The sequence below is a fragment of the Triturus cristatus genome, chromosome 5_1 (genome assembly GCF_964204655.1).
Source record: "Triturus cristatus chromosome 5_1, aTriCri1.1, whole genome shotgun sequence".
Classification (NCBI taxonomy): Eukaryota; Metazoa; Chordata; class Amphibia; order Caudata; family Salamandridae; genus Triturus; species Triturus cristatus.
This window is the reverse complement of record NC_140587.1, coordinates 779,666,885-779,693,773: the sequence shown is the minus strand read 5'-3', so window position 1 is coordinate 779,693,773 and position 26,889 is coordinate 779,666,885. Positions and strand designations below refer to the sequence as shown.

Below are 26,889 nucleotides of genomic sequence, written 5' to 3'. Positions count from 1 at the left end.
TATTTAAAGGGAGGGTGGAGACTTCACTCACATGCTGTAATTACCTGTTTAAAAATTAACATATTGTTGAAAAAAATAATAACTTTAAGAATATGTAAAATAAGTTAAAATAATTATACATTTACTAAAATGACAGTAAAAAACTTTAAAAAATAAACTGTATAACTCAAACTCACCCATATAAGAAACAAGTGAAAACATCTCTGCAACACAGAATAATTATTTACAGAAAATTATTTCAAAAAATGTAATATAGTATTTATATATTTTTACTTATTAACAAAATCATTTTTAATAAAAAAAAACAGCACAACCAAATCCACAATATGCCCTTACAACCTGTGCAAAGGTTTTGGTTTAAATGTAAATATTAATTTAAAAACTAATTAATTGTGAATTTAGAAGTTAGCACATTTAATACATTACTAAATATATCTGTAGGAAAGCGCCTCTTTGTGGCATTATCACCCCCGCTTTTTGACCACTGGTACTGATATTCTTGGCTGATGGGCACTGGGTCCTTGCTAACCAGGCAGAAGTGCTCTTTCCCAAAAACGGCAAACGTGTTTAATGCTTTTGAATTAAGCATATAACGAAAAATGAAAGTGGTGGAGAGAGACAGCTGCTGCAGAGGAGAATGGGATCAAGATTGATAATTTTAATGGGGACAGATATACTGATAGGACACAACTTGGATGCAGAATTACATCTGTAGAATGATCTCCAGTTGTAGTAGTTATAACATCGACTTAATCTTGATTTCTGCGACTGCGGTTGAAGAATGCAAGACTTATGAATTTTTAAACATCTATTGCTGATGCACTTGCACTTTAGAGAAGATTTATAAAGAAAAGATTTATTTAAATAAGGAACAAGAAAAGTACATTGAATTTGTTGTGTATGGAAATATAAAAGAAAAAATAGAGAAGCTCCAGTCCAACTATTCCTTGTAATGTCGATTGTGAGGGAATGCTCTTTTCTGAGGATGTGAAGCATAGGCAAAAATCATCTTGATATCGTCCATCTGAGTCCATTCTAAAAGGCAAGACTTCATTCTGCCACATGGACAAGAATGACAGTTGTGTTGAGTTCTTTGGTGAAAAGATGTACTAGTACAGACGTGTGTAATAATGTACAGATGAATGTAGATAGTGTTTATAACCCAAACCTCCCTGGTAGGCAACAGAACGCTGAATAAATGGGCAAGAGCCCACAGTGAGTTTTGAATGCCTCTTATGCTGACCCATACAGAAGATGGGTACCTAATGAATGAGGTGAATGTTCTGTAGAGGAGTGTCATTTTCTTTCTTAATTGTAAGGGAGTAAGTGTAGGTGTAGCCATGAAGCTGTTGTTCCTGTTCTTGGGTGTATAGACAAAGAAGGCTTGCGTTCTGTTTCTCCGGTAATTCCTCATTTCCACTCTGGCAATGTCATGGCTAGTTTCACAGACAGTTATGCCGGGTTTGTGGATGGTGCAACAGGTTCCGAAAGACAATGAAGGATTTGTGGGGGAGAGTGAACAAGTCTTCTATGGACAACTCAAATTGCACAAATATATGCTTTCAGAACGCCCCTATTGTTCCAGAGATATACAGGGTCTCGCTCTTAGGCATCCAGGATTTCCCTGTCTCCCTGTTAACTCCAGATTTCAGAGACTTCATAGGTAGGAGGATCCATGGTGGTAAGTGAGAAGATGGCCTTCATTCATTCATAGTTCCCTATTCCCTAATTGCCCTCGTTACTACACATGAATATGATGAGGGGAGTTGCCTACCTGAAACAAAAAGCCCTATATTGCCCCCAAGCCCTTTTTAGGTCTCGGCTCGAAGACTGCGCTTGCGCAGTCTCGCTCCGAGATTTAATGTTAGGAGTGGGGCTTTAACCCGCCCCTTTTTTTTTACCTCTTCTCCATTGGCTGGCCTCTGAAATACTGGTCAGCCATTGGAGAAGAGCATTGTCTCTCCAAACAAGCCCCGTCTTTTTCGGATTTGGGGGCGTGTTTTTTCGATTCTTTCTCTCCTCTGGAATGTAAACATTCCAGCCAATGGCAAGCGGAGAGAGAGAAAAACACGCCCCCGAAAACGCCACTGCGTTTCTCCGAGGCATTTCTGCTTGACCTCGGAGAAAGGTGGTGGTGCGCAAAGACTTTCCCTGGACTGTGCCTAGCTGAGGAGAGCTATCCCCTTTCTCCCTGGAACTGGGTGCTGCAGAGCCTGGGGAGCGACATACATTTGTGACCTGGTGAGCGCGCTAGTTATTTGCGCCGATAAGAAGCAGCCCGGCGATTTCCGACAGCAGCGCAAAGCTGCAATCGTCTGTGTCAGGGAATTCCCGGCGTAGGGATTCCCCCGCTTTTTGCCGAGATTTGAAGCGGGTTCCCACCCCGCATTGTGGCGCTCGTTGGCGGGTGCCCACCCCGCTTATTTAATTATTCTATTTGTAAGCGGGTGCCCACCCCGCAGCACCGTCATCTAAATCACTGCCGTGGCCCCCGCGAAACTGGAAGTCAGTCGCCCTGTGTGGGACACAGTCAGCGCCGGAAGGGAGGCAAGGACGTGGGCGTGGTTTAAGCAGGAAGCAGGCGGGAGCCTACCCCGCGCTCCTGCGTGTGCCCCGGGAGACGCCGTGACCCACGAAACGAAGGAAGCCGGAGCGGGGCTCTCGTGAGTGAGGAGAGAGCCCCGCAGCCCCCGAAGCGTCGGAGCGTTGCCGCCTCCAGAGGAGCTGAGTCCCCGAGGCGAAGTCCCGGTAAGGAGAGGGCTCGGGGTGGTTCCTGTCCGCATTGAGTCCCCCGAGCGGGACTCCAACATCGGGGGCAGTGTTCTCGAGCCCCCGAGAGGCTCCAACGACGGGGACATATTTGTTTTAGAGCCCGAGTGAAGCTCCAACATACGGGGAAATTTTTGGGGTGATAAGAGCGGCCGCAAAGCTGTCATTAACGCGCGCAGCAAACCAAACAATGGGGACTAGCTTATCCTAGTGACGCCAGCACAAGCACATGGGACATTACACTCACAAGCCGGCTGAGGGAGCGCAGATGGCTGTGTGTGTGTGTGGGTGGCTCTGTGTGTGTGTGGGTGGCTCTGTGTGTGTGTGGGTGGCTCTGTGTGCGTGTGGGAGGCTCTGTGTGCGTGGCTTTTTTTGTAGGTGGCTCTATGCGTGGTGGCTTTCTCTGTGTGGGTAACTGTGTGTGTGTAGGTGGCTATGTGAGTGGCTCTGTGTGTGTGGGTGGCTTTGTGTGTGTGGCTCTGTGTGTGGGTGCAAATGCAATATGTCTCGCATTTGAGAGTGATTAAGCTATTGACATTGTAAATAATAATGCCGTTTCTTTAAATCTTTAAAAACAAAAATAATGTCATGAGCAATGCCAATAGCTCTAACTTTAACAATGTTTTTCCCTCTGTCTACATTACTGTAAGGGGCAACATGGGGATCGTCGGCTTCCTGAGTCCCATCAACTCCTCTACCTTGAGGAAGAAAGGCAGAGCTTGCTCTTTTATAACACTGTCAGACCAAATTTCATACACCAGTAGAAAATGGGAAAAGAGCCACACCAGGGAATCTGAAAAGTTAAGGAAGGCATGATTAAGACACAATCTTTATATAAGGATTTGTGATTCCTTTCCTCAACGGTCATGATAAGAACTGGTTGTGGGCTCTGATGCTTCCTTTTCCTTTATTGCAGGGTACAAAAGCGGACTACCCATAGACTCCATGGGATGCTAAGATGCAAGGAAAGGAGTTCCCTTTAAGTACTGACTCCCCAAATGTTCCAATCTGTGTCGACATTATGGTGAATCTGGAATACAGTCTGTAACTCTGTCTAAATCAAAACTTATATCTATAGGAGACTTCCCTTATAGGGGAATTAGGGACCCATAAAATGTTTGTACACAGGATTGAATATTTTTCTGTTTCATTGGAGAAACACTAAAGTGCATGGACGTCAAGACAACTATTGTTAAACCTTGTAAGTGTATTGAAAGTTTATGGTGGAAACGCTAAAGAGAATAACATTTTCTTGGTCCTCAACCTGGTGACGTGTCGTAGCCTTACTGGGTTGTCCACAGAGCATCAATTAAGTTTCATGAGTGTCCATTTGATGAAATCAATTTTTTTCCGGCTCTGGAAGAGATGAGCCACAGCGTATGGGAAGCCTTTCAGGGGTGCTAGGGCAGAGTTGGGGAGGCCATTGAACAGAGAATTGTATACAGGTGGGAGAAGACCAGTGTTTGGACTGTTGACCTGAAGTCTGTTTCGTACAGGAATGGTTTCACTTTTTTTGCGGGAGAGTTGGCGCTATGGTATCATAGTTTTCTTAGTGATGTGTTCCTTGAAGGAGAGGGCTGGGTCTGGACACATCTAAATGATTTCTCAGATGCTGTCTGCTGGTGAGATTTAAGTCTTTGTGGTTCTTGTCTGTTACCCAGGCTTAAGTTTTCGGGTGTTCAGCACTGTTGCATAATGGGAGGAATTGTGTATTAGTGGGGTTGAGCTTTAGGCAATGCTTTACATGCAGTTCTAAGTAAGCTGAAAGCAAGCTTTAAGTCACAGGGTCTCATTGTCTCCCGATGATTTTTAGAGATACAAATGTCTCATTGGCATATTTGTGGGCCCTTATATTCTTATTAGTAAGTAATGTAGCCGGGGGTTCCCTGTTTTTCCAGGGTATTCTTCAAAATCATGGTGGTTGACCAAATAAGAAAGCAGCTGTAAGATTGATCAAGATTAGCAGGAGAGTTAATTTTGTTCTTGAAGAGGAGGGCATCATCAACTACTGGCTGGATACCTTTCTCATGCTACAGCATTTTCTGAAGCCTTATTGGTAGATTTGTAGAAGGTTGTTCTTGTTGATGTGGATGGCGACCTGATAAATAATCTGAAGAAAGGAAGACTAGTGATGAATCAGTAGTTTGAGACGTCATCTGGATCCAGAGTATTTTCTTTCAGCAGGAAAGAACCTGTACTGTTTTGGACAACATGGAAGGTCTACATGAAGAGATCTGTTGATGAATGATGGTAAAATGTCTTCATAGGAGGTGGCATTGAGTGCACAGAGGATGCTGAGTTGTTTGTTAGGAGATTGAAGGCATTCCACTTGTGGGTAGGACGATGTGAGATTGTAGGTTTGCTTAACATTGCAAACGTGGAACCTGATTTTGCTTCTTTTGTCAGAGAATATGGGGTTGATGGCATTACACTTGCTGGATTGAGCTAATGTTCTGCTTGATAACCTTGAAGAGAATTTCATTTCTTTTGGTTGCTTCGTTGATGTGCGTCTTGTAAAGGATTGAGTTGGATAAGGGGATTGAGAGCATTGCTTTGTCTCTATTTCTTTCCTTGTCTTCATATGGGGCACTTATTGTCTGGGAGTTTTGCATGTGTCATTGTGCAGGGGCTTTTAGCTTGGAACACCGTGTTTTCAGTTGTGCGTTGGATTATACATGGTATTTCAGGGATACTTGTTTTCGCTGAGTAATATATTGATATCTGATGAGCGCTGATGGCTGTCTATGGTGAAGAATCCAAAAAAGGGGGGGGGGGGAGAACTGAAAAGAAAACAATGGACAGACCACTCCTTCAGAGCTTCCCCATGGACAATACAAAAAACTGGAACCCAGCAAAGGATACTTGAACAAAAACAAAAGCAAAGAGACCTACCAGTCAAGTATTTTTAATTTAGTTTAGCACCCCCCTCCACTCCCCTCCCATATCATCTTCTTTATCATTTTATATAACACCATTAAGTAAGGGCTCTTACGTATCCGTAGGTCGCAGCACGCCCCGATCTGCAGCGGATCGGGAAGAACCCCAATGATAAAGCATACCACCAAGGGGTAACCCGGGTGAGTGAGGGTTTTATAAGAAAAACAGAGTTTTCCTTCCCGTGGGGAGTTTTTGTTCAAGTATCACCTGCTGGGTTCTCATTTTTTGTATTGTCCAAGGTGAAGCTCTGAAGGAGTGGTCTGTCCATTGTTTTCTTTTCAGTTCAGTGTAATGCATATCTGTGATGTCTAGGATGGTCGAGGAGACAACTTAGTGGTCTGTCCAGTCCAGGGGCATGGGGGCCATGAAGTGGATTTACTGTGAGGCTGTCATGATGAGTTTGAAGTGGGTGAGTTTGAGAACCTGCTGTTTGATGTCCAGAATAATTTGAAGTGTGTTGAGCGATTATTTCAATGTCTTGTAAGTGGATGCAGTGGTGATAAGGTCTGACATTTCTTAGGCAAAATTCTTGTTTGGTCTGGTGCTTGTAATTGAGATGAAGGTCTTGTCATGATGCTGTGAGTTTTTAAAAAAAAGTAGGCGAGGAGCACTAGTGATTTTGTTGTTGCTTGGTTAATGAGAGCACAGGGCCAAGGAGACTTGTGGATGATTGTGCATCCTCCTGTGTGCGTTCATCTGTCTGTTGGATGTTGTAGCTTGCAGATAATTAAGATTTAGTCATTTACCATCGACTATATGTGTGGAAGAGGCTGTAAGACATATTTCTGTGGTAAACAGTGGATCTGTGTAGTGTGATCATGTCAGCTATGTTGTGGATGACTGTAAAATGTCCACTGATGAGCATGAGTTAGACGTTGCATGGTTCTGTGATCTGGATCTAAGTGCAAGTTTGGAAAAGCTGTAGCATGTGTGAGGCACATGGTGTGGTGGTTTACCCAAGAGGCTGGGGTCTGGTCCGGGGGACCTTCTTGTCCCAAACTTGCTCAAACAGGTCATGCTCTTGTCTTCATCAACCCTTTGCTGAGGCACCTCACTAGTCTGTAATAAGGGGGGGGAAACAATGGTTTAGTCCTAATGGATTGGGGCTTCAGACACATCACCGGCCAGGCTACACAGTGGAGTCTGGTACACATCTCTGTCTCTCCAACATGGTGAGCGAATGCAATACTCCTGTGACACAAGTTCAGTGGTTGCTGCCAGACTAGGCCTTGTTAGAGATTAAGTTCATGCTTGCCTGGTCGATAAAAGTGTCTGAACAAAAAAATGTGGATTTCTCACGACCTCAGTGACACCACCTCCCAAACATAAATTCTCTTCTCTCCATGTGCAGGCATGCATAGTTAAAGTATTTAGACATAAAGCCAGAAGTCCAGGAAAAGACATCTACTTTCTATTTAAAGGGGATATCTTCCTCAACCCCTTCACCAACAAAATTATCCAACTATACAATACAGGCACAGTCATAACTGAACTACTTTGTGCCACTGTTGTGGTTGCGGCCAACCCACTAATGTTTTTCTGTCTGAAGAACGCCTTCTTGTCTTACAAACTAGAGCCAGTCAAGTCAAGTTTATTTCAAGTTTGGATCTCCGAAGTGATCCATAGAAACAACACAGTACAATTAATTCATGATTAATACAAATTCATAAAACGTTTACAAAAATATATATATTTTAAAACAATACATTTCATTCACTGGCGAGAAAAGCAATTGTTTGGCTTCACCAAAAAACACACACATTAGATTTTGAAATGGTTTTCAAAATCGACAACGAGGGAAATACAGTGCTGGACATATAAAAATTACATGGTTTAAATCTTCGATACCAGTACTACATAAATCGAAAATTCTATCTTTAGCTGGTATATTTTTCCAGGCATCCGTTATATATTTGAGTGGTAAAATATTAATTCTTAGTAAAAAAATACAAATGTCAAATTCCATGGTCCTAATTCCAGGCTAGAATTAGTTGGGGAATATTCTGATGGAATAGCAACAATAAAATTAAACATATCCTTTTTTAAGCAGAAATCAATATTGTATGCTCAACTGAAATTACCTACCCATTTTGTCATCAGACTTTGTAATTGAGGAGCGGACCAGATCTTTAAAAACATCTTTCTGAGTGTAGAAAACCTCATTGCATAAGACAAATTTTCTCCAAATACATTATTAACCCTATTCTTAGAGACAATTTTTCGAAGCATTAGATTCCTGAGAATGTTCTTTTCACTATTCAACAGACGGTATCCCCAAAGAATCACCGCCACTAATGCCTGCTCAAAGGTACCAACCAGGTCCCATTCCAGCCTAATGGTTTGGACGGCTGCGTCAGTATTCAGAGTGCACAATCTACGTAAAATTTAACCAGCAACTTTATACCCCAAAAAACATTTATTTAATTGATTATTTCTGTGGTATTTAAAAGGGTCCTCCAAGAAATGTAAGACCCCTTCCAGGCCCACAGAATATAAGCTTTACAGTATTAACTGCTGGTCCTTGGTCAAAGGGGCCATATGGTACTGCAACAATCATAGCGAGATGGGGTTGTGGACCCTGTGTCAGGAGACACTACATATCTCGAAGTGACTGGGATTTCCCTAATTGTACACCACTTGGCGGAATCTCTAAACATCAGGTCCATCAAATTCAGCTACTGATGTCTAGCAGATCACAAATAACCACTGGATCCGGACGTGGAATGCAGTATCTTCCGTGAATGGGGATAACCATGGCTCAATCTATTCACTACCATTGATAAAGTGCAATGTCAGCATATTTATGCATTAGAGTTCCTAAGACTGCTGTCTCTTGGAGATGCATTCCCTTTTAGATTGGATCTCAGGGTTCCTGTACACCTTTCCGTTGCTAGTTCTACTGCCCAAAGTTTTGAAGAATGTCAGGACTGACTGGGCAAAGCCCCCTTAGTGGCACAGGATTGGGCAAGGAGAGTGTGGTTCCTTGAACTCCTGGGCTAGAGCATCTGTCCTCGGATCGGGCTGCTGCTTCGGGAGGAACTTCTGTTGCAGCAACAGGGCAGGGTCTTGCACCAGGGCATGCATTCCTCTCCATGCTTGGGGATTGAGCAGCGACAGTAGACTGCATTCCACCTCCACCCGAGAGCCGTTGATGTCATTCTGGCAGCCAGATATCCCACCGCGGAATCAGTATACACTTGTTGTTGGGACAAGGGACACATTTATGGTTTGGTGCAGTACTCGACAGATTGACCCCTTTCAAGCCAAACTATCCAAAGTGTTGATTTCTGTTTTGTCCCTAGAGCAGCAAGGTCTTGTTTTGGGCACAGTTAAAAGTTATGGTGACTTTGGCTTTTTGTGGTTGCTGGACTAGCCCTCTTTATTTAAATCACCTGTTGTGATGCGTTTTTGTAAAGGTTGTTAACATGTTTCTGCCCGCACCTTTCATCATGCCTCAGTGGGACCTGAACTTAGTATTCACATTTAATGTGTGCTCCCTTTGAATCACTACACAGCTGTTGCTTGCTGTCCCTCACTCTAATCATTTGGTAGGCTACTACCTAAACTTCACATCATACTTTTATCAAGCGCTGCTGTTTAAGACAGACCGGTCGGATGAGAGGGGCACTTTGCTCTGTCCTGTGTGACATTTTGGTCTGAGCCAGTTCACAGAACCAACACCCCAGAGGCACTGCTGCTTTGGTATCTATTCAAATGTGAGGAATCTGCGTTTAGAAGAACAAGTTACTTTTGGTACTGCTCTTTCTAGTGGCTATTCTGTCTAACTGAAGATTCCACACCAAACTGCCCATTTCCCCGGTCTGTACACTGGACTCCCTTGGATTTCTCTTCCATCGAATAATGTCTTCAGTCCAGAGATCTGAACACAGGTCAAAGCCGAGTTGCCGTTGGGCTCTGCATCTGGGGTGCGGACAGTCGAGAAAAAGCAACTGATGTCTGTGCATAAGAGTGGCTTTTACATATGGCTCCGTAAGTCACTTCCGGAGTGGAACGATATCGCTATGAAACCGCATGACGCCACCTACTGGCATGCAGGGGTATTGATTGCATTTTTTCCAAATCCAGTCGGACAGAATAGGAATTTTTGAAAAGTGATAAATCTACGGATAGTTGGATGATCCACCCGAAGGAGCATTACCGAAGGTAGGTAACTTGTTCTTTCAATTCCAAAGCCACTTTGGGAATTCACAAAAGGTTGTTTAAGTTAACACTTGTAAAATAATTTACTCAAGGATTCCATTTAGCAGATCTACGGAAAGGGATGTGAAGTGGCATGTAGTAAGATATCCAGAGCTGGATTACCTGTGAGGTTGTCCTCACCAATTCCTTCCATCTGGAAAAGATCGCAAAATTCTTGAAGACAAGGGCAGGATTAAATTCCTTTCTTGGTTGAAAGGGAACAGCCTAAAGTTTGAGTAGGGGAAAGAGTTTCTTCCCAGAAAAAAATACATTGTTTAATTTATTGTAATGTTTGTGCAAAACACGATTCTAATGCAATGACTAAAACTGTGGTGATTTTGTTTTTAAAGTATGACATTAAGATGCTCCGATATGTTCCTGAGGTCGAATATTCCTGTAACATGACCCTTTGAGCTGGCCTTGAAGTTTGCACAATAATATGCTGATTTTGCTTGCTTTAACCTCTTTGCAGACACCAAGGACATACTGTGCTACCAACACAGAAGATTTGGAAGCTGCTATTAATCACATACACAGCGTGCACTCCTCGGCTCCTCTAATGGCAGCAGGTGTTTCCATGGGAGGGTAAGACTTTACAAAAGCAGATAGCCTTTTACCCACTTCTTTGTAAAGCTAGTGCTGCATGGTTTTCAGGGTTATACTACAGAGCTGGCTTGGCTACCGTGCCTTTGACAGTCAGCAGGTACAGAGGTAAACAAGAACCACCATGACTCAGATCGCCCAGCCAAACCTATGGGGTCTAGATTAAATGCAAAGCAGGGCTTAATTTGTAAAACAATAATTGCCAGGGCCCTCACCAGGAGGCCACCACAGCTTGCACCACCCATTGCCCCGTCATTGCTGCCAATGACTGTACCAAAACAACTGCTAACCATCTCTCTCGCCTGCAAGTGCGACAGTTCAGATTATTCCAGGTCCCCAAAGCTAAAGGAATGGCTTGGGAGGCAGGTATTAGTATTTCTTAATGTATATTGTTGCCATAAACAACCTTTGTTCTGCGCATCTCTAAATTAGACGAGCAGCGCCACCCTGTGGCAGGGTGTCATTAGTGTGGTGATGACAATTGGTGCCGAGCACCGGAGACCACTGGCTCAAATTAATCACTGATGCAAAGGAAGGCTGTGTTTGGCTAACACCTTGAACTGATTATGCACATGTATATTTAACAATACTGCAAACTCAAGTGTATCCTGTATAGCTGAAGCTGGCTGAGTGATTAGTCTCTCTTGCTGATGTCTCGCTTGCATCGCCATATTTGTAGGTCTAAAATAGCATAGCAGTTAAGTTGTAGGGGTTTGTGAGATTCCTGTGATTTATTTTCACGTAATGACGCAAAAAAGCGGCAGAATTACACAAAATTATGCGTAATTAAACGAAGTCTCAGCCTGTTGTTTTGCTCTGTATTTTGGCCTGAAATGCACCCTCACAACAATTTTTGATGTGAGGATGCTTTTTGCTCTACAGAAATAGTGCAGAAAAGCAGAAGCACCACTATCAACAGCTGCTCGCGTTCTGTTATTCCTGTGCGTTCACGGTACTGCAAATGGTATGCAATTATGCAAAGTGGCGTCATTTTGGATATTTACAAGTAACAAGTATAATGTGAAAGTCCACAAATCATTGAAATAATCTGGCGAATTTTAAATATCGCCCAGGCCTATTAATTTGTTGTCTCTCTATCATCATGAAAATAGGTATGTGAGTTTTCTTAATAAATACATGGCAGTGCATTACTACTGTTACAAATATATTTGTCATACAGCTCTCTAACGCCTTGTCATGTGCCTTGGCCTTTTGGCATTTTTTAAATGCAAGTACATTTTTTTAACATTTGAAATGTTTTATTTGGCTAACATTGAGGGCACAAGATGCAAAGCTAAGTGAACTATTTATCTTGCCCCCTATAACTGCATACAGATAACCGTCTACCTCACCAGCCTACTAGTAAGTAACAAAATTACCAACAAAACCAGTTCAGACATCATTGAGGGTAAACCCATGGGAACTGATTAGTTTTACATCCTTCACACTTGTATGTGGTCAAGCATCCATCAAAGCAACAAATAGTGTAACTGTGCAGGTTAAAGGATCTTACAGCTGTAAATGTACCAAGTATTGGCAAAGCTAACGGTCCAGGGTTTAATGTACTGACACAGGCAGCTTTAGCACATTAGAGTAAGACACAGTGAAGGGAGCTGCTGGAGCTGACATAGATGGTTATAGTTGTAAAGCAGTCCCTCTTACAGTTCAATGCAAACACTTGAAGGATGCACCTGTTGCAGCATGGAACATCAAATTCCCCCTTCGTCACAGACCAAATACTTCAGCATCAAATTCACTCATATACATTCATTGGTGGGGCCCATAACACCAATACTTACTCAGTTGATCTGTTTCCTAGGGAAATAAGCTTCCAAACGCTGACATGAAAGGAATATCTTTACCTTACACTAAACACATTGACTTCAAACCTAAGATATCCCTCTCATAAGGAGATAGATCATTTAGTTGTTTGTAGATTTAGTGTTACAATCATTTATCTACTCTCTAAATACTCAACTAAATTCTCTTCTTCAAATAATCAACACAACACATTTGTCAATTAATCAAGTATTCTTTATCTAAGAAATATTGCAAGAAACGTTAGAAATCATCATCAGCATTTCAGAGCATCATATTTACCTATTCTGGCTAAAGTCGTCCTCTAAGTCAGTCAGTCAAGGAAGAATTTTATTCAGCAAAGTTAGGCCGTAATTCAGTCTCTCGAAGATTCAGGATAACAGCTGTCCAGCAGTGTCACCGTCCTCTCCGTCAGCATAACATCAGGAAATCGAGTTCGTCAAAGAACAGCAAGCGATCAGCCCTTTGTCCAATTCTCTACCTACTTTTATAATGAAAATAATGTCAAAAAGTATCAAGATCGGGGTTTAGAAAGTCCTGATTGGTCGACTTGGGGTCGTGAGGTACAGTTCTCAGGGTGTCAAACGATGAAATCATCGAACTTGCTAGTTCCGGTTTTTAAATCGAGCATTGTCTTTGGTATTGGCTAGGTTCCCGGAGCGTCCTTGAAGGGTGCATGTTCTCCTGGGGTCAGGCCCAGGCCACTGCTGCTGGCGGTGACGCCTGCGCACTTCACCCAGAACCTCGTGTTGTCAGGGCTGTCACGTTTAACGTCTCGTTCAGCCATCTTGTATAGGCCGAAATGGTCAACTTAAGCAAAAGAGACACAAAAACGTAATTAAAACATAGAAATGGCTAATAAATGTTATCCCCTTGCTAATACCCATATGTGTGTGTATTTATCTAGCAGAAGCAACACTCAGAGCGGTTTATACTTACGAAATAAAGCACAAATCACAAATACATCACCAAAGCTACATATAACATGCAATATTCTAATTTCCTACTATTAATATGCGTACTCAAGTTAGTTTACAATTAATATAGCCATGCAAGGTGCAATTCCCACGTGTAATTCTTTTGTTAGTATGATTGATTAATGTTTTCACTGCAAACCAATTAATATGATTACTATTAGTTAATTATTCAGATTAATATAAACATGCAGAATGGGGGGGTATACAACATTTTGTACTACCCGCTCCAGCACACCCAAACAGCGAATAGCATCAGGGGAGAGATGAATACGGCACAGGACTGAGCCTAGAATTGATGGACAAAGTCTCAAACGAGTGGTTGAAACGGGCTGATTGAAGAAAGCCAGTGGGTGAAACGGCTTACCCAAAGCCTACTTAGTGTCTTTTGTTAACAAGAGGTCTATTTGACAGAGGTGCTGTCACAAACCAGGCCTAAAACAAGATTTACAAAATCTCCAGCCAATAGCTGAAAGAGGCTGAGTGAAGAAAGCCAGAGGTTGAAACAGGTGGAAGAATGCCCAGTGTAGGTTTGTTGCTATCAATAGGTCTGTTTGACACCTGTGCTGTCAAACCCCTGGCCTAAAAGCATTGTCTACCTCATCTAATGTGAGTGATGCTCTTCTCTGGGAAAGACATCCGTGGTACCAACAATATTTATGAACAGTGATCAGTGGACACCTTTTCACAATGCAGGCCTCAACACCACAACTTCAGTGGGTTCCTGTTTCTCCAGTAGGGGGCACGATGTAATGGATGTATCAGCCTCAATCCTTTATAGAAATTTCAAGAACACACTGCAGTGGCGCAAAAAATTACCACTTAAACCTTTAGAACTGCTTGACATAATTTGGACTTGTCCCTTCCTCCCATAACGTCTCCCTAGAACTCCCTCACACTCACTCATCTTCCCAGCTCTAAAGGGCCCCACGCCAATGTGGAGAGTTGGAGTGAAGGAGCCCAGCCCCACCACCCACTCCTTGTGACTTCACCAACTGATCAAAATCATCACACTCCAAACGTCGGAAGATTTTTTATAAAACTGCGTAGCTGATGTCAATCATGGGACACCAGGCACATTGCCTCATCCACCCTTCCCTCATGTGGAAGGATGGTAACAAATCACTCATTTCATTCCATTGTTTGAACTTACTTGCTAACCACTTTAGATTTCCAAATTTTCTACTTAAATAATTGAATGGGTACCTATAGCCATAAGAAATGCACTGTTTAGTCTGGTTTTTTTTCTCGTTACAGATGTCATATTGTACGACTTGAAGTTTCTTTGTAGGTTTTCTCTTCATGTCCTGTATCCCGAACGAGTAAAATACTCCCAATGAAACAAAACGGAATGAGAGTTTCACTTGCATTCAACCCTGCACAGATGTATCCAACCGAACCTTTAAAGATCTGCCCACTTTGGAGCACAAAAAATCCTTTAATGTAGCTTAAAACTATAAGTCCTCCTCTTCACCAACCATACGACTTCCTATCAGACGTTACCCATGATTAGGCCTGGGCGAAAATTTCGTTCCGTTCGCGGAAATTGCGATAATTTGACATTTTCGCGTTCCGCGGAGAGCGCTAAAATGTCAAAAATTCCGGTTTCCGCAGCTTGGCGATAATTTGTTTCTTGCTCGCGCTGTAAAATAATACATTCTCGCGTGCGCGCGATCGCCTTACCTGAATCCCTGCGTTCGCCGACAAGTTTTCTTGATCCGGTCGCGTTCTCCATGAGATGTTGTATTGTTTTTAGCCATTTGCGCTGTCTCGCGACAGTTCGCGCCCGCAATGACGTCATGCGTTGCGCGATCACGTCTTTCTTCTCGCGATCATGCACCGCGAGACAACTCAAAACAAGATGGCCGCGCCCGCAAGCAACCACATGGGTAAGTTGGCGACCCGCAAACATGCAGAAAATCTCGCGAACATGCCGGAAAAAAACTTCCGCATCTTCGCGATATTTCCGCTTGTTTGCGATAATTTTAAACATTTTCGCGATAATTTGCGAAAGTTAATTTCGCAAATTCCGCCCACCCCTACCCATGATACAATGCCCATAGTACAGCACCAAAGCCGCTTAGTTTACCACACTTAAAGCCACTCCAAAAGCATTTTTATCAGGATTTAGCTATAGTCAGCCCTACTCCAACAAAACTCGTGAGACTAAAAACCTGACACCTTGACAGCGTCAACAAAGCCCCGAAGTTTTATAACCTATGTAAGCATTGCCATACACAGACCACATCCATACTGAATAAGATATTGATGTACTCTCTATTTTGATGAAGGTCTACTCTGATACTTATGAATCACATTTATCTATGCGACACACGTTGTATGTACGCTTAAATTATTAAATGCCAAAAAAAAAAACTATGTAAGCATTGCCATCTCAGTAGCACTCCAACACCTCTCCCCCCCATCAACTTTTCATGACAAGTTTACCTTAAGCATACTCACTCACATACCAGTTTGGACTCCACATCCATGTCATAAGTCCATACAAAACACCATACACCACACAATGCAACGATATTACATATTCAATATAGCATTCACATTAGTGGAGACCCATTACCATAGTGAAGCACCACTTTAGACTACACCACAGATCCCACCCCTCAAGACGCTGATCCTATCATCACAGGAGAACGCATAATATTCACCACAAAAACACAGAACTAAACTGAATGCGTCACGCATCTCCAAATACCCACATAAACTCAACACCACAGGCCTTACCACATCACACTGAATCTGCAACTAGTTAATACTCCACAAATTCAGGAAACAAAACCCATCTATTTTCCATCAAAGAAGAATAAGAAGGGGTCATGATGCTCAAGGCGCGGAAGAATATTGGAAGATGTGAGAGGTATGAAATCCTCAAACGAGCAACACCATAGCTGATTCAAATTTGGGTAGAAGATTATAAGATTTGCACTTCTAATTGGGTGCATCCTGCAGAGACAACCCAACAACATCCCACCTTTACTGCAGTTTGGATGGGCAATCGCAAAACACCCCGCTTGCAGAATTCACCTGGATTGAAAACCCTGGACATTCAAAAGAGCAACCAGGCGTGCTAGGAAGTGGCTGACATTTTCCCTGTGCCTTAGCTGGATGCCTCAGCGGGGCCAGGACTGAAGTGAGGGGCATTTTGAGGCAAGCAATGAGGAGAGGAAGCTGCAGCGCTCCTGATCTCCGGTTGGTGGTTTGTGTGGAGCTTGCTTGGTTCTAAGGTGGGCAGTTAGGACACTTTCTCCTCTCCCAGGACCAGCTAAGAAATACAATTGTGCCAACCAAGTCTGGTGGACGTTAGATTGACTCGTAACTGGCTGGGGCACAGGGTAGTACTTTCGGTGACTGTTGGGAGATGGCCTTGGTCAGTTGAGATTGCCACAGCATACCAGTGCCAGCGGTGTGGTCCTGGTGCCCAGGATGTGGCAGATTCACATAGAGAGAGGGGATATCCCTAACTCAAACAGTCCTGAGTGGAGATAGCTGCTCATGGGCTTGGCTGCTGCTCCAGGTTATGAGTAATGGGTGGGTGCTGAAACGGGAGCTAGGACAAGACCTGAGCTGTGCTCCTAGCCACCCTGCTATCTGTTAGGAGGGTGCATGCTGCCTACGGAGGCCCAAGACAAGGGAATGAGAACGCCTTGCATCCACAAGACCTGTTGCTGGGCCAGAGCCTTACCTGGTAGCAAGCAACTAACAACCTCTTTAATGAAGAGTCCCTTTTCATGGTGGCGCTGAAAGAGCTTCAAGCCACATTAAGGACTATTGATTAGGAAGTGACATCAATGGGGGAAATTACTAGAAGTATGGAAGGAAGGCTGTAAAATGTGGGGCAGAATGTGAGTGAGAGGTTGAAAGGGAGGCATTTCGGTTCATAAGGAGAATAAGTACTTTGCTGAATTTTGTGAAGATGCAGCTCATTTTGTTATACAACTGGAGGCAAAGGTGAAACTGCTGGAAAATGAAGCCTGCTATAGGTGCGCATATACACACACAGAGATAAGCTTTTATATTTAAAAAAAAAACTCACAATCCCAAGCGCGCTTACACTGAAACACACAAAACTACCTCACAAGTTTACTTCCCAAATACACACAAAAACGCAGCCCTGTAACAATTAACACATAAAAGTACTCACAGACACACATCAGCAAAGACATATAGACACAAGACCATGTACATACATACACATTTATACGCGAAACTATGTAACCACACAGACATTAACACATTGTGTGGGTCTTGTCTGTGTCCAAGTGGTGATGGTTCAGCCCTTTTAGGTCTCGCCTACGCAGAGTGCATGCGCTGCGTAGGAGACCTTTAGCCGTCGTGCAGCTCTTTTTCAAAGCACATACTCGTGCTTGTGGCAGCATACGCCTTGCGGGAGTGCCCAGCGGTGCACCACAAGCACGAGTATGTGCTTTGAAAAAGAGCAGACTGCTCTCCCCAGCGCGCGCACCACTCGCGGGTGCACCCCTCCGCCTCTCTCCCCTGCTGCAGCCTGCACGTGAGGAGAGAGCCCTGTGCGCTCCTCTCTCCTCACCCACACGTTTTTTTTTTTTTTTTTTTTTTTTAATTTTTTTTATTAAAACAATAAGGCAGTTACAAGCATGGGCCTACAACCACCAGGGCCGGCCGCTAGACTCAGAAAGGATCGTACATTAGGTAAAGCCGTAGGCGACACCTGGGGCCCAGCCCCGTAAATGGCTCAGGATAGCTCAAGAGAAGCAGGAGACATACATTTGACATAAATAACAACAAAAAACAAAAGGCGAGGCATACGGGCAAAAAGCATGGGTCAGGCTACATCCGGGGGACTTTTACTCCAAACCTTCAATTAGCTATCAACAGGAGGGAGTGCTGAAAGATCGGGGGGGGGTAACGGGAAAGGAACATCTATATTCGATTATTACAATCAGTTGCAAGGAACCATCAAGGGTCAGGGGGACAGGGCAATATCGGTGTCCACTAGGGGGGGCGTACAGATACCCCCACGATACACGTTCCATTGCCCCCAAATTCTACCCCATGCCCAGGGTTTACCGCGGGCCACATATACCGTCTTCTCCCTGAACATACACCAGTCCATGTTTTCCTTCCATACTGACACGGTGGGTGGCCGCTGGGAGCCCCAAAGCTGCGCTATATCCCTCTTAGCAATCATGTAGCCCAGGGCCGCCCACCGAGTCTGCGCCGCGTTATAATCATTGGGCTCCCACACATTCAAGACACAGCGACGCACCTCCGGCAGCAGCGCCACCCCGGTGACTTGTCCCATGACCCCATGAACCCGACGCCAGTATTCCGCCACCTCCCGGCACTCCCAAAGGATATGGAGAAAGGTGGCACTGAGCCCACACCCCCGCTTGCAGAGCCCATCTTCCGAGAATCCCATCGAGACCAGACGGGGGCCCGTCACATACACCCGATGGAGAATCTTTAACTGGACCAGGCGGAGACGGGCTGGAATGGCGACTTCCTTGTGCGGACTGCCAGTCCTCGTCGTCTAATTCCACCCCGTCCCCCGTCCACGTCTCCCGAAGGCGCACCAATAGGTCGGCCCGATTATTAATGAGTTTTTTATAGATTAAGGAGATAGTACTGTCGGGAACATGACCATCAAGTATGCGGTCCTCGAGGGGCGAAGAGGCCGGGATCTTGGTCCCCTCCCCAAAGACAGAGAGCAGGGCATGCCGAACCTGGGCGTATCGGAAGAACTCCTTTTCTGTGAGTTCGTATTCGCTCTGGAGCGCCGCGAAGGTCTTAACCGCGCCCTTCATCCATAAGTCTCCCACTCTACTGATGCCAATCGTGTCCCAACGGTCAAACCCCTTCGTTGTCCAGAGGCTTCCCAGTCGGTCGGAGGCAAATAAAGGAGTCGCGCATGTCAGTCGCTCACTCCAGCCCATGGCTACATTGGCCACCTTCCAAATCCGTACCGCGATCTTAGTGGGGCCCGTCAGGGTCCGTCCAGCCGAGCGGGAGTAAAGCGCCCTGTTATAGTTACCGCCGGGAAGCAGGAATTTATCCATCTCATACGCCGGGTTCAAGCCAGGCGCATACGTGGCATGGTTAATGGCTGATAGCTGTGAGGCCCAATAATACCTGCGAATGTCGGGAAGCGCGATGCCCCCGTCGTACCAGGGGAGAGTGAGTTTGGCCAGGGCGATACGCGCCCGTCCGTCCCACACCAGTCTCCTCTGCAGGCTCTCTACTTCCCGAAAGTAGGCCACTGGAATGATGTCGAAGGAGTTCTGAAGTGCATAGAGGAACCTGGGAAGGGACATCATTTTAAACAATGCGGCCCGACCCAGTGGGGACAGGGGCAGCCTACACCACCGAGCCGTGTCTTCCCTCAAACGCCGAAGTGGAAGCAGGAGATTGTGCTCATAGCGAGCTACCGGGTCCAGCGAGATGTGTATCCCCAGGTATTTAAAGCCGGACAGAGATATTTGGATCGAAAGCCGAGGCGGCAGGAGAGGGGGGCCACCGGAGATAGGATAGACACAGGATTTAGACCAGTTAATCGTGAGACCCGAATTTCTCCCGTAGGAAGTCAGAACATCGAAGAGAACGTTAAGCGACTGCCGCGGCGAGGTAAGATACAGGAGGATATCGTCAGCATATAACGAGACCCGATCCTCAAAGCCCGGGGCCCACCGGATCCCCCTGATCGAGGGCTCCCAGCGGAGCCAAGCGGCGAGTGGCTCCAGGGCGAGAGCAAAGAGCAGAGGGGACAACGGGCACCCCTGCCTCGTACCCCTACCGAGAGCGAAGGGCCGAGAGACCCGCCCATTAACCACCACCTGAGCCATGGGTCCCGTGTAGAGAAGCTTCACCCAGCCAAGAAATCCCTCCCCAAAGCCGAATTTGGTCAAGACAGCCCAGAGGAATGGCCACTCGATGGTGTCAAAGGCCATCGTGGCATCTAAAGAAACCAGCACGGCCGGTTCGGAGAGGTACTCCGCCCTGGCGAGGGCGCCATGGAGACGCCGCAAGTTGAGGGCGGTGTTGCGATGTGGGATGAAGCCGCATTGATCAGGATGAATCAGATCGCAGATGACGCTCAACAAACGATTGGCAAGGACTTTAGCCAGGATTTTAGGCTCTGCATTTAGCAGTGAGATAGGCCTGTAAGAGGCACAGCGGTCCCGTGGCTTACCTTCCTTGGGGATCACGACTATCGTGGCCAGTCGCTGGTCGACCGGAAGGGAACCGGCCTCAAGGGACTCCTGAAACATACGACTGAGGAAGGGAGCTAGTTTATCTGGGCGCAACTTATATAATTCGATAGGTAGACCGTTGGGACCCATGGCCTTGCCCGAGCGAAGGGACCGAATCGCAGTCGCGATTTCATCCACCGACAAGGGAGCGTCCAGCTGCTCACGGTCCTCGGCAGAAAGGCCAGGCAAAGCAATGTCCCTCAGGAGAAGGCGAGAATCTTCCTCATCCCTATCAGTCACCGGGGAGTACACAGTCCGGAGGTGGTCGGCAAAACATTCCACAATCTCACCAGGCTCAGTCACACACACTCCATCCGAGACACGCAACTCCGGGACCACACGATTCACTCTCTCCTTCTTGTCCAGCCACGCAATCAGCCTTCCCGCCTTGTCCCCGGCATCATACAACCGACCCTGCTGCTCCCTATACATAGTTTTGGCAGCGTCGGTGACAAGAGATCTGTATTCAAACTGTTTCAGGCTGAGGGCATGGAGCCCGTCCGGAGTGACACCCGCCTCCAAGGCCGACTCCAGCCCCGAGATGTCAGTCTCCAGCTTCACCACCGCCTCACTCCTGAGCTTCTTGGCCACCACTATCTGGGAGAGGGCGTGTCCGCGGATTACGGTTTTAAAGGCTTCCCACAGGGACATTGCAGACAACACAGACCCCTCATTTTCAAGAAAGTATTGGTCCATAGCCTTAACCAGACTATCGCGGGTCGTAGGGTCTCGCAGGTACCACGGGTTAATGGGAGCGATCCGCCCTGCAGACCGCGACTCGGTGTCAAAGAGAAGCCACAGCGGGGAATGATCGGAGATACCCCTCGCCAGGTGCCTGACCTCTCGAATTCGACCCGTCTGCGCCGCGGGCATAAGGAAATAGTCTAACCTAGAAAGACTCCCATGTGCCCCAGAGTGAAAGGTGTATTGACATTGGGTCGGATGCATTAATCGCCAACTATCCACCAGGCCGAAGGTCTCCAACAGACCACCTAGCCAAGCCTGGGCAGCGGGGAGGGCCCTGGGTGGGTGACGATCCAGGTCCCCCGAAACCACCGAGTTAAAATCCCCGCCCATAAGCAAAAGGCCATCCGGAAGTTCAAGCAGCATTCGACCCAAGTCCGCGAAGGTGGAGTTCTGGAGGCCCGGTGGGACGTAAATTGAGACCAGGGCAAGGGGATGCCCCTCCCACCTCCCAGTCAGACAAACATAACGCCCTCTGTCATCTGAGACCACCCTCGTGATCTCCAACGGAAGTGAGGATCGCAGGAGAATGCCCACCCCCCTGGAGCCAGTTGTGAAACCAGAGTGAGCCACTAGGCGGTATCCCCCCCTGTTCATTGCATGGCAGACATTGCCAACCAAATGCGTCTCCTGGATAAACACCACATCAGGAGTCAGACGACGCAAATACTGCAGAACTACACCCCGTTTGATACGGTCCCCCAACCCATTGACGTTCCATGACATCAGCTTCAACCCGTCCCCCCCCATCCCCTCCAATAGATCAGAGGTCCCCCCGCAAGTAGCACAAGTCCCAAAGGTGGCAGAAAATCAATACCTCGCCCTGCAAACAAAAACCACACTACAAAACAACCCCTCCTTCCCCCCCACCCCCCCCCAACACCCAACTCCCCCCACCCTGCACCCCTGCGGGCCAAAAAACCCCCCCAAATTGCAGTGTGCCTGTCGCCCAACTAACCCCAGTCTACAAAAAGACCCCGGAGGAGGAAAGGGACCCGTCCCCGCCCGCCCCCCATACAGGTACTAGCAAAACACACTGAACCAAAAAAGTACAACCCAGCTGAGCAGTGCAAATTGGCAAAATCAAGGACCAAGAGTCACTCCAAAGGGGACCCGTCACCGTTGGCACCCGCAGAGGGCCCGGGACGGCCACCTCTGTCCGGCAGCGAGTCCAACCAGTCACTCACGGCCACAGGAGAGTCAAAGAAGGCAGTCCGATCCTCATGTTCCACTCGGAGTTTGGCAGGGTAGAGCATAGAGTACTTTAGGCCCAGCTCACGAAGACGACGTTTCACCCCCTGGAATCCCATCCGCTGTTTCTGGACAAGTTGAGTAAAGTCCGGATAAAAGTTAATGGATGAGTTCTCATATCGAACCGGGCCATGGACCCGCGAGGCCTGCAGAATCGCATCCCGGTCTCTGTAGTAAAACAGTTTGGCCACGATAGGCCTCGGGGGGGCCCCCGGCCGTGGCCGCCCGCCCGGAACTCGATGAGCCCGTTCAACGGCAAAAAATTTACTCAAGCCCGCAGGGGTCAGCCGTTGGAGGATGAGTTCCTCGACCAGGAGGTCAACCGGGCGGTCGTCGGAGGACTCCGGTACGCCGACGACACGGATGTTGTTGCGTCGGGCCCGTCCCTCGAAGTCCTCCAGCCGCCGGGCCATCTGCTCATTGACCACCTTGATGTCGCCGAGCGCGGCCTGCAGGTCCGCCACATCCGCACCCAGGGTGGAGGTCCGCGTATCGAGAGTTTGAACCCTCTCGTTTGTTTTGGAGAGGTCTGCCCGTATTAAGGTGACATCAATCGCCACCGTATCGATCTTGCGGGCCAGGGCCTCGTATTGCGTGGCGATGGTCTCCCTGATGCCATCAATGGCGCCCATGATGTCCTGTAGGGAAAGTTCCGAAGAGACGGATGCACCCACACGTTTTTGCTCGCACTTCTTATCTTACTTTCGCTGTAAAACCCAACCACACACTCTCTCTTGTGTCTGACTTCATTTCACCGATCTCTGCTCGTTTCTACCCCACGCCTCTATTTCCCTCCCTTGTGCCGTCCTTCCGCTGTCTCCATTCTCGCTTACTTCTTTCTATAATTCCAGTTCAAATCCTCCAACTTTTACTCGTTTCTCCTTATGGCTTTCATCTCTCCCACCGTCCACAGCTCCTCCTCTTTCCTCCCCCTTTCTCTTTCATCTCCTTTTTCGTCTTCACGTCTCATCCTTCCTTCTCTCTTCTGTTATAGCTCGCCTCTCTTTCACCCTCCTTCTTCTTCATTTCTCTACACTCCCTTTTCAATTTTTTAACTCCTGTCTCACATTTTATTCTCTCTGCTTGTTTCTTTCCTGTTTCCGCGTTCCTCTCACCTCGCTTCTCACCCCCACCTCTACTTCAGTTCCTGTTTCCTTTCTCTTCTGTTTTATCTTCTTACCTCACCTCATCACTCCTCTTAGTCTCTTTCATGTATTACCTCTTCCCTTAAATTCCTTTATCTTTCCTGTAGCCTACGCTCCATTTCATTCTCATCTTCTCTTTTCCCTCCCCTTGCCTATCTCTGTTTTTTTCTCTAGTCGCCCCTCATTTCGCATCATTTCCTTTCAAATTTTTCTCTTTTTCCCATCCACACTTCCCTAAACCTAACTCCCAATCTCATTTCTTTCCTGTAGGCGTTATCCTGTCTTCTCTCCTTTCATCTTGCAGAACTTCTTCTGTCCACTCTCGTTTCATTCTTTCCTCCTTCCCAGCACCCTTCTACCCAACGCTTGCCTCACGAACTCCTACATCCTCGTGTATTTTCCGTGTGCACAAAAGTGATCTGGTCTCTCCTGTGTTAGAGGGTTTTTTGTGTAGAAATTGACTGAAAGCCCAGTGTCGTTCACAATCACGTGCCAGACTTCAGTGCCTGGAGGCGTTTCATATGTAGGCGCTATAGCAATGTATTTAGACGCTGGTTTATTTCTGCAGTGTTTCATTTATAAAGTGTTAAATGTAGAGGCCACCATCCTCCACCTGCCTTCTAGAGCTCTTCCGCGTTTCTGCTTTATGAAAATATTAAATAGGCACTTTTCAAAACAATAAGTACAAATCTACACATTTTCAGTGGAAGACAATTGTGAGTAATAGCTCAGAATAATATGGCATGTCTACGGGCGCTGGCACGTCCGCTTCTCCAAAATATGCGCTTGTTATGTCCTGGTGGTGCAGAGGCCCTGCAGATGGACAGAAAGGCGGGGAGCACGCTAGCCTTGCTGTTGTGTGTACATGTGACTGGTGAGGCGGGCATTTTACATTCCACTGTCTGCCTGTGATACCAGAGACAGGCAGCAGGCCTGCCTTGTGTCAGCGAGGCTTTCCCCATCAGTGACACCAGGGCCAGACATGGCGATGTAATCGCTGCGGCTGGCGGTCACCACCAGCCAAACTCATGCGCGCTGTGAGAATTTGTACAGCAAGGTACTAGAGTGTTATTGAACAAAAGACATTTGGTGAAGCGGTTGGACCCAGGTGTTCACCATATTTCCTTATTCATTGCAGAGCTACGTACTGACTGAGTTCTTCCTTTTGAAGCAGACCTCAGTGTCCTGGAACAGAGACAGTTTCTGCAGGGCCACAAAACCAGCTTTGGCAACTTTCTTTATTTTAACAAGCATTGCCATAGCCAATAGGTCTCGCCTTTGGGACCTTATAAGTGTTTAGCTTTCAACAGTTGATGTTGCACCAAGGATATTGTGCTGCATAATTAAATACTTATAAGGTCCCAAAGGCAAGACCTATTGGCTATGCCATTGCTGGTTATACTTGGGACCACTGCCACTTCTGATAACAAATGCGAGAATCAGCATCACATTGCTAATTTGTTATTTTTTTAATTATACTGTATACATTAATAATTTGAGGTGATTATTCTATATTTATGAAATGCCTTTACACATGCCAGTATCATTTATTTTTTCCTATGCAGAGGGTGATTATTTTCTTCTTTTATGATGTTCAGTCCAGCTAGATCCAAGCCCCTTCAGACCCCAGCCAGGCTCTCAGTTTTACTTGTGAAGCCACTTTTGTTTCCTAGAACCCTGCAGTGTAGAGACTGGGTGCAATCCATGGTTAGTTTTAGCTGGTGGGTTGCAAATGTGGCAAGACCAGGGCAGAGCTGATACTCTGTGTGCGGTGCTGCTCTCTCAGATTTCCCATGTCTTCATGTTCTTGCATGCTTCTTTCTGTGCCTTCTCTTCTCTTTATCACCACTTCAACTTCTGTCCATTCCATAAATCCTCTCCTGTTTTCTAATTTCTGCTCTCTCTTGCACTTGCTCCCTTCTCTGCCCTCCGTAACTTACGATCTTATCTATCTCTCCCGGTCTTATCCCTCTCTTACTTTTTTTCTACTTGCTTCCTCTTCTCTGTATTTCTGCTCCCTCTTTTCTGCTGCACTGTCAGACTACCTCATCCATGTACACTTTAACAACTTTGGTGTACCTTCCTACCCTACACCCTCGTCTTAGACTCACTCAACCTGCGTGCGTCCTCTGTACTCCTTCTTTCTGTCCCCCTACCTATTTTGCCTCAACTCATTCTCTGCCTTATTTCTCTGTAGCCATGCCTTATGCCATACCGTACCCCTTACCCTGTCCTTTCACGTTGTCACCCTTCCTCTATGTTTCTACTCTCCTTTCGCATCCCCCCTCCCCTTTTAATTTATTTTATTTTATTTATTGCCAGTGTCTCTGGTTGGGAAGGTGACCTGCAAGCCGCTTAGCATAAAAAACAAGCTTTCGCCACGCGTCCGCGAAAGTGACAGTGATCGCGTGCTGCGGAGGAAAGACACATGGCGCTGCGCGCGTGCACGTTCACGTGCACTGAAGCTTTAGGCCACGGCAGCACTTTGAAAAGCCCGTATACAAAATGTCTCGGCCAGACCAGCGCATGCGCTGGATCAGGCGAGACCTAAAAAGCAGATTTGTTGGAGTCTACGGTAGCAGGTCGCTTGCGGGTTCTCGTAGGGTTTTTGTAAAATGTGAGCATAAACCGAGATGGCTGAGCTCAAGGTCTCTAATCAAGCGAAGTGTATTGCAACAGTCGAAGTTGCTTAAGCGCAGGGTTCAAGCCCAGGCAGTATATGTGGCAGCTTTGACTGCTTGCAGATTTAAGTTCATGAAATGTGGGATCATGAGCAGTAGTGGCTGAGCATAGGCTTGAGTCTATGCAGTGTGTGACCTCTTTGGAAGAGGTAGCAAAGTGCCCATTGAGTGAGTAATCTTAGACAACTGAGCCCTATTACTTGGTTTGAGTCTGTGCAATATTATATATATATTATAACAAAGGGCCAATGTTTGTGTTTTCTTGGACAGTGGGATTTGCAAACTCCTAAGCCATCCTAGAAAGAATATCAAAACTCACCCGTGGTCTCAATAAAATCCATATTGACAGTTTTTCTTCAGTTGCAATTTGCTTACCGCCAGTAGGACTCAGTAAAAGTTGAGATTGCTTCCTTTGGTCCTAACAGAAAGCACAAATGACCTGTGTTTTTGACAGAATAGGTACACCACTTTATATTCCTTCCAAGAGTAGCTAGCTTATTGCTATGCCTCAGCAAATTGT

The 26,889-nt window shown here is 46.2% G+C and overlaps 1 protein-coding gene across 1 annotated transcript in view; it reads left to right on the top strand.

Moving 5' to 3' along the window:
- The window catches only part of LOC146831465 (phospholipase ABHD3-like), a 287,309-nt gene that overhangs the window by 157,374 nt on the left and 103,046 nt on the right, over window positions 1-26,889 (top strand). The window contains exon 5 of the mRNA XM_085605781.1: window positions 10,379-10,491. Coding sequence (XP_085461907.1) covers window positions 10,379-10,491 — 113 coding nt within the window. The remainder of the gene's footprint in view (window positions 1-10,378; window positions 10,492-26,889) is intronic.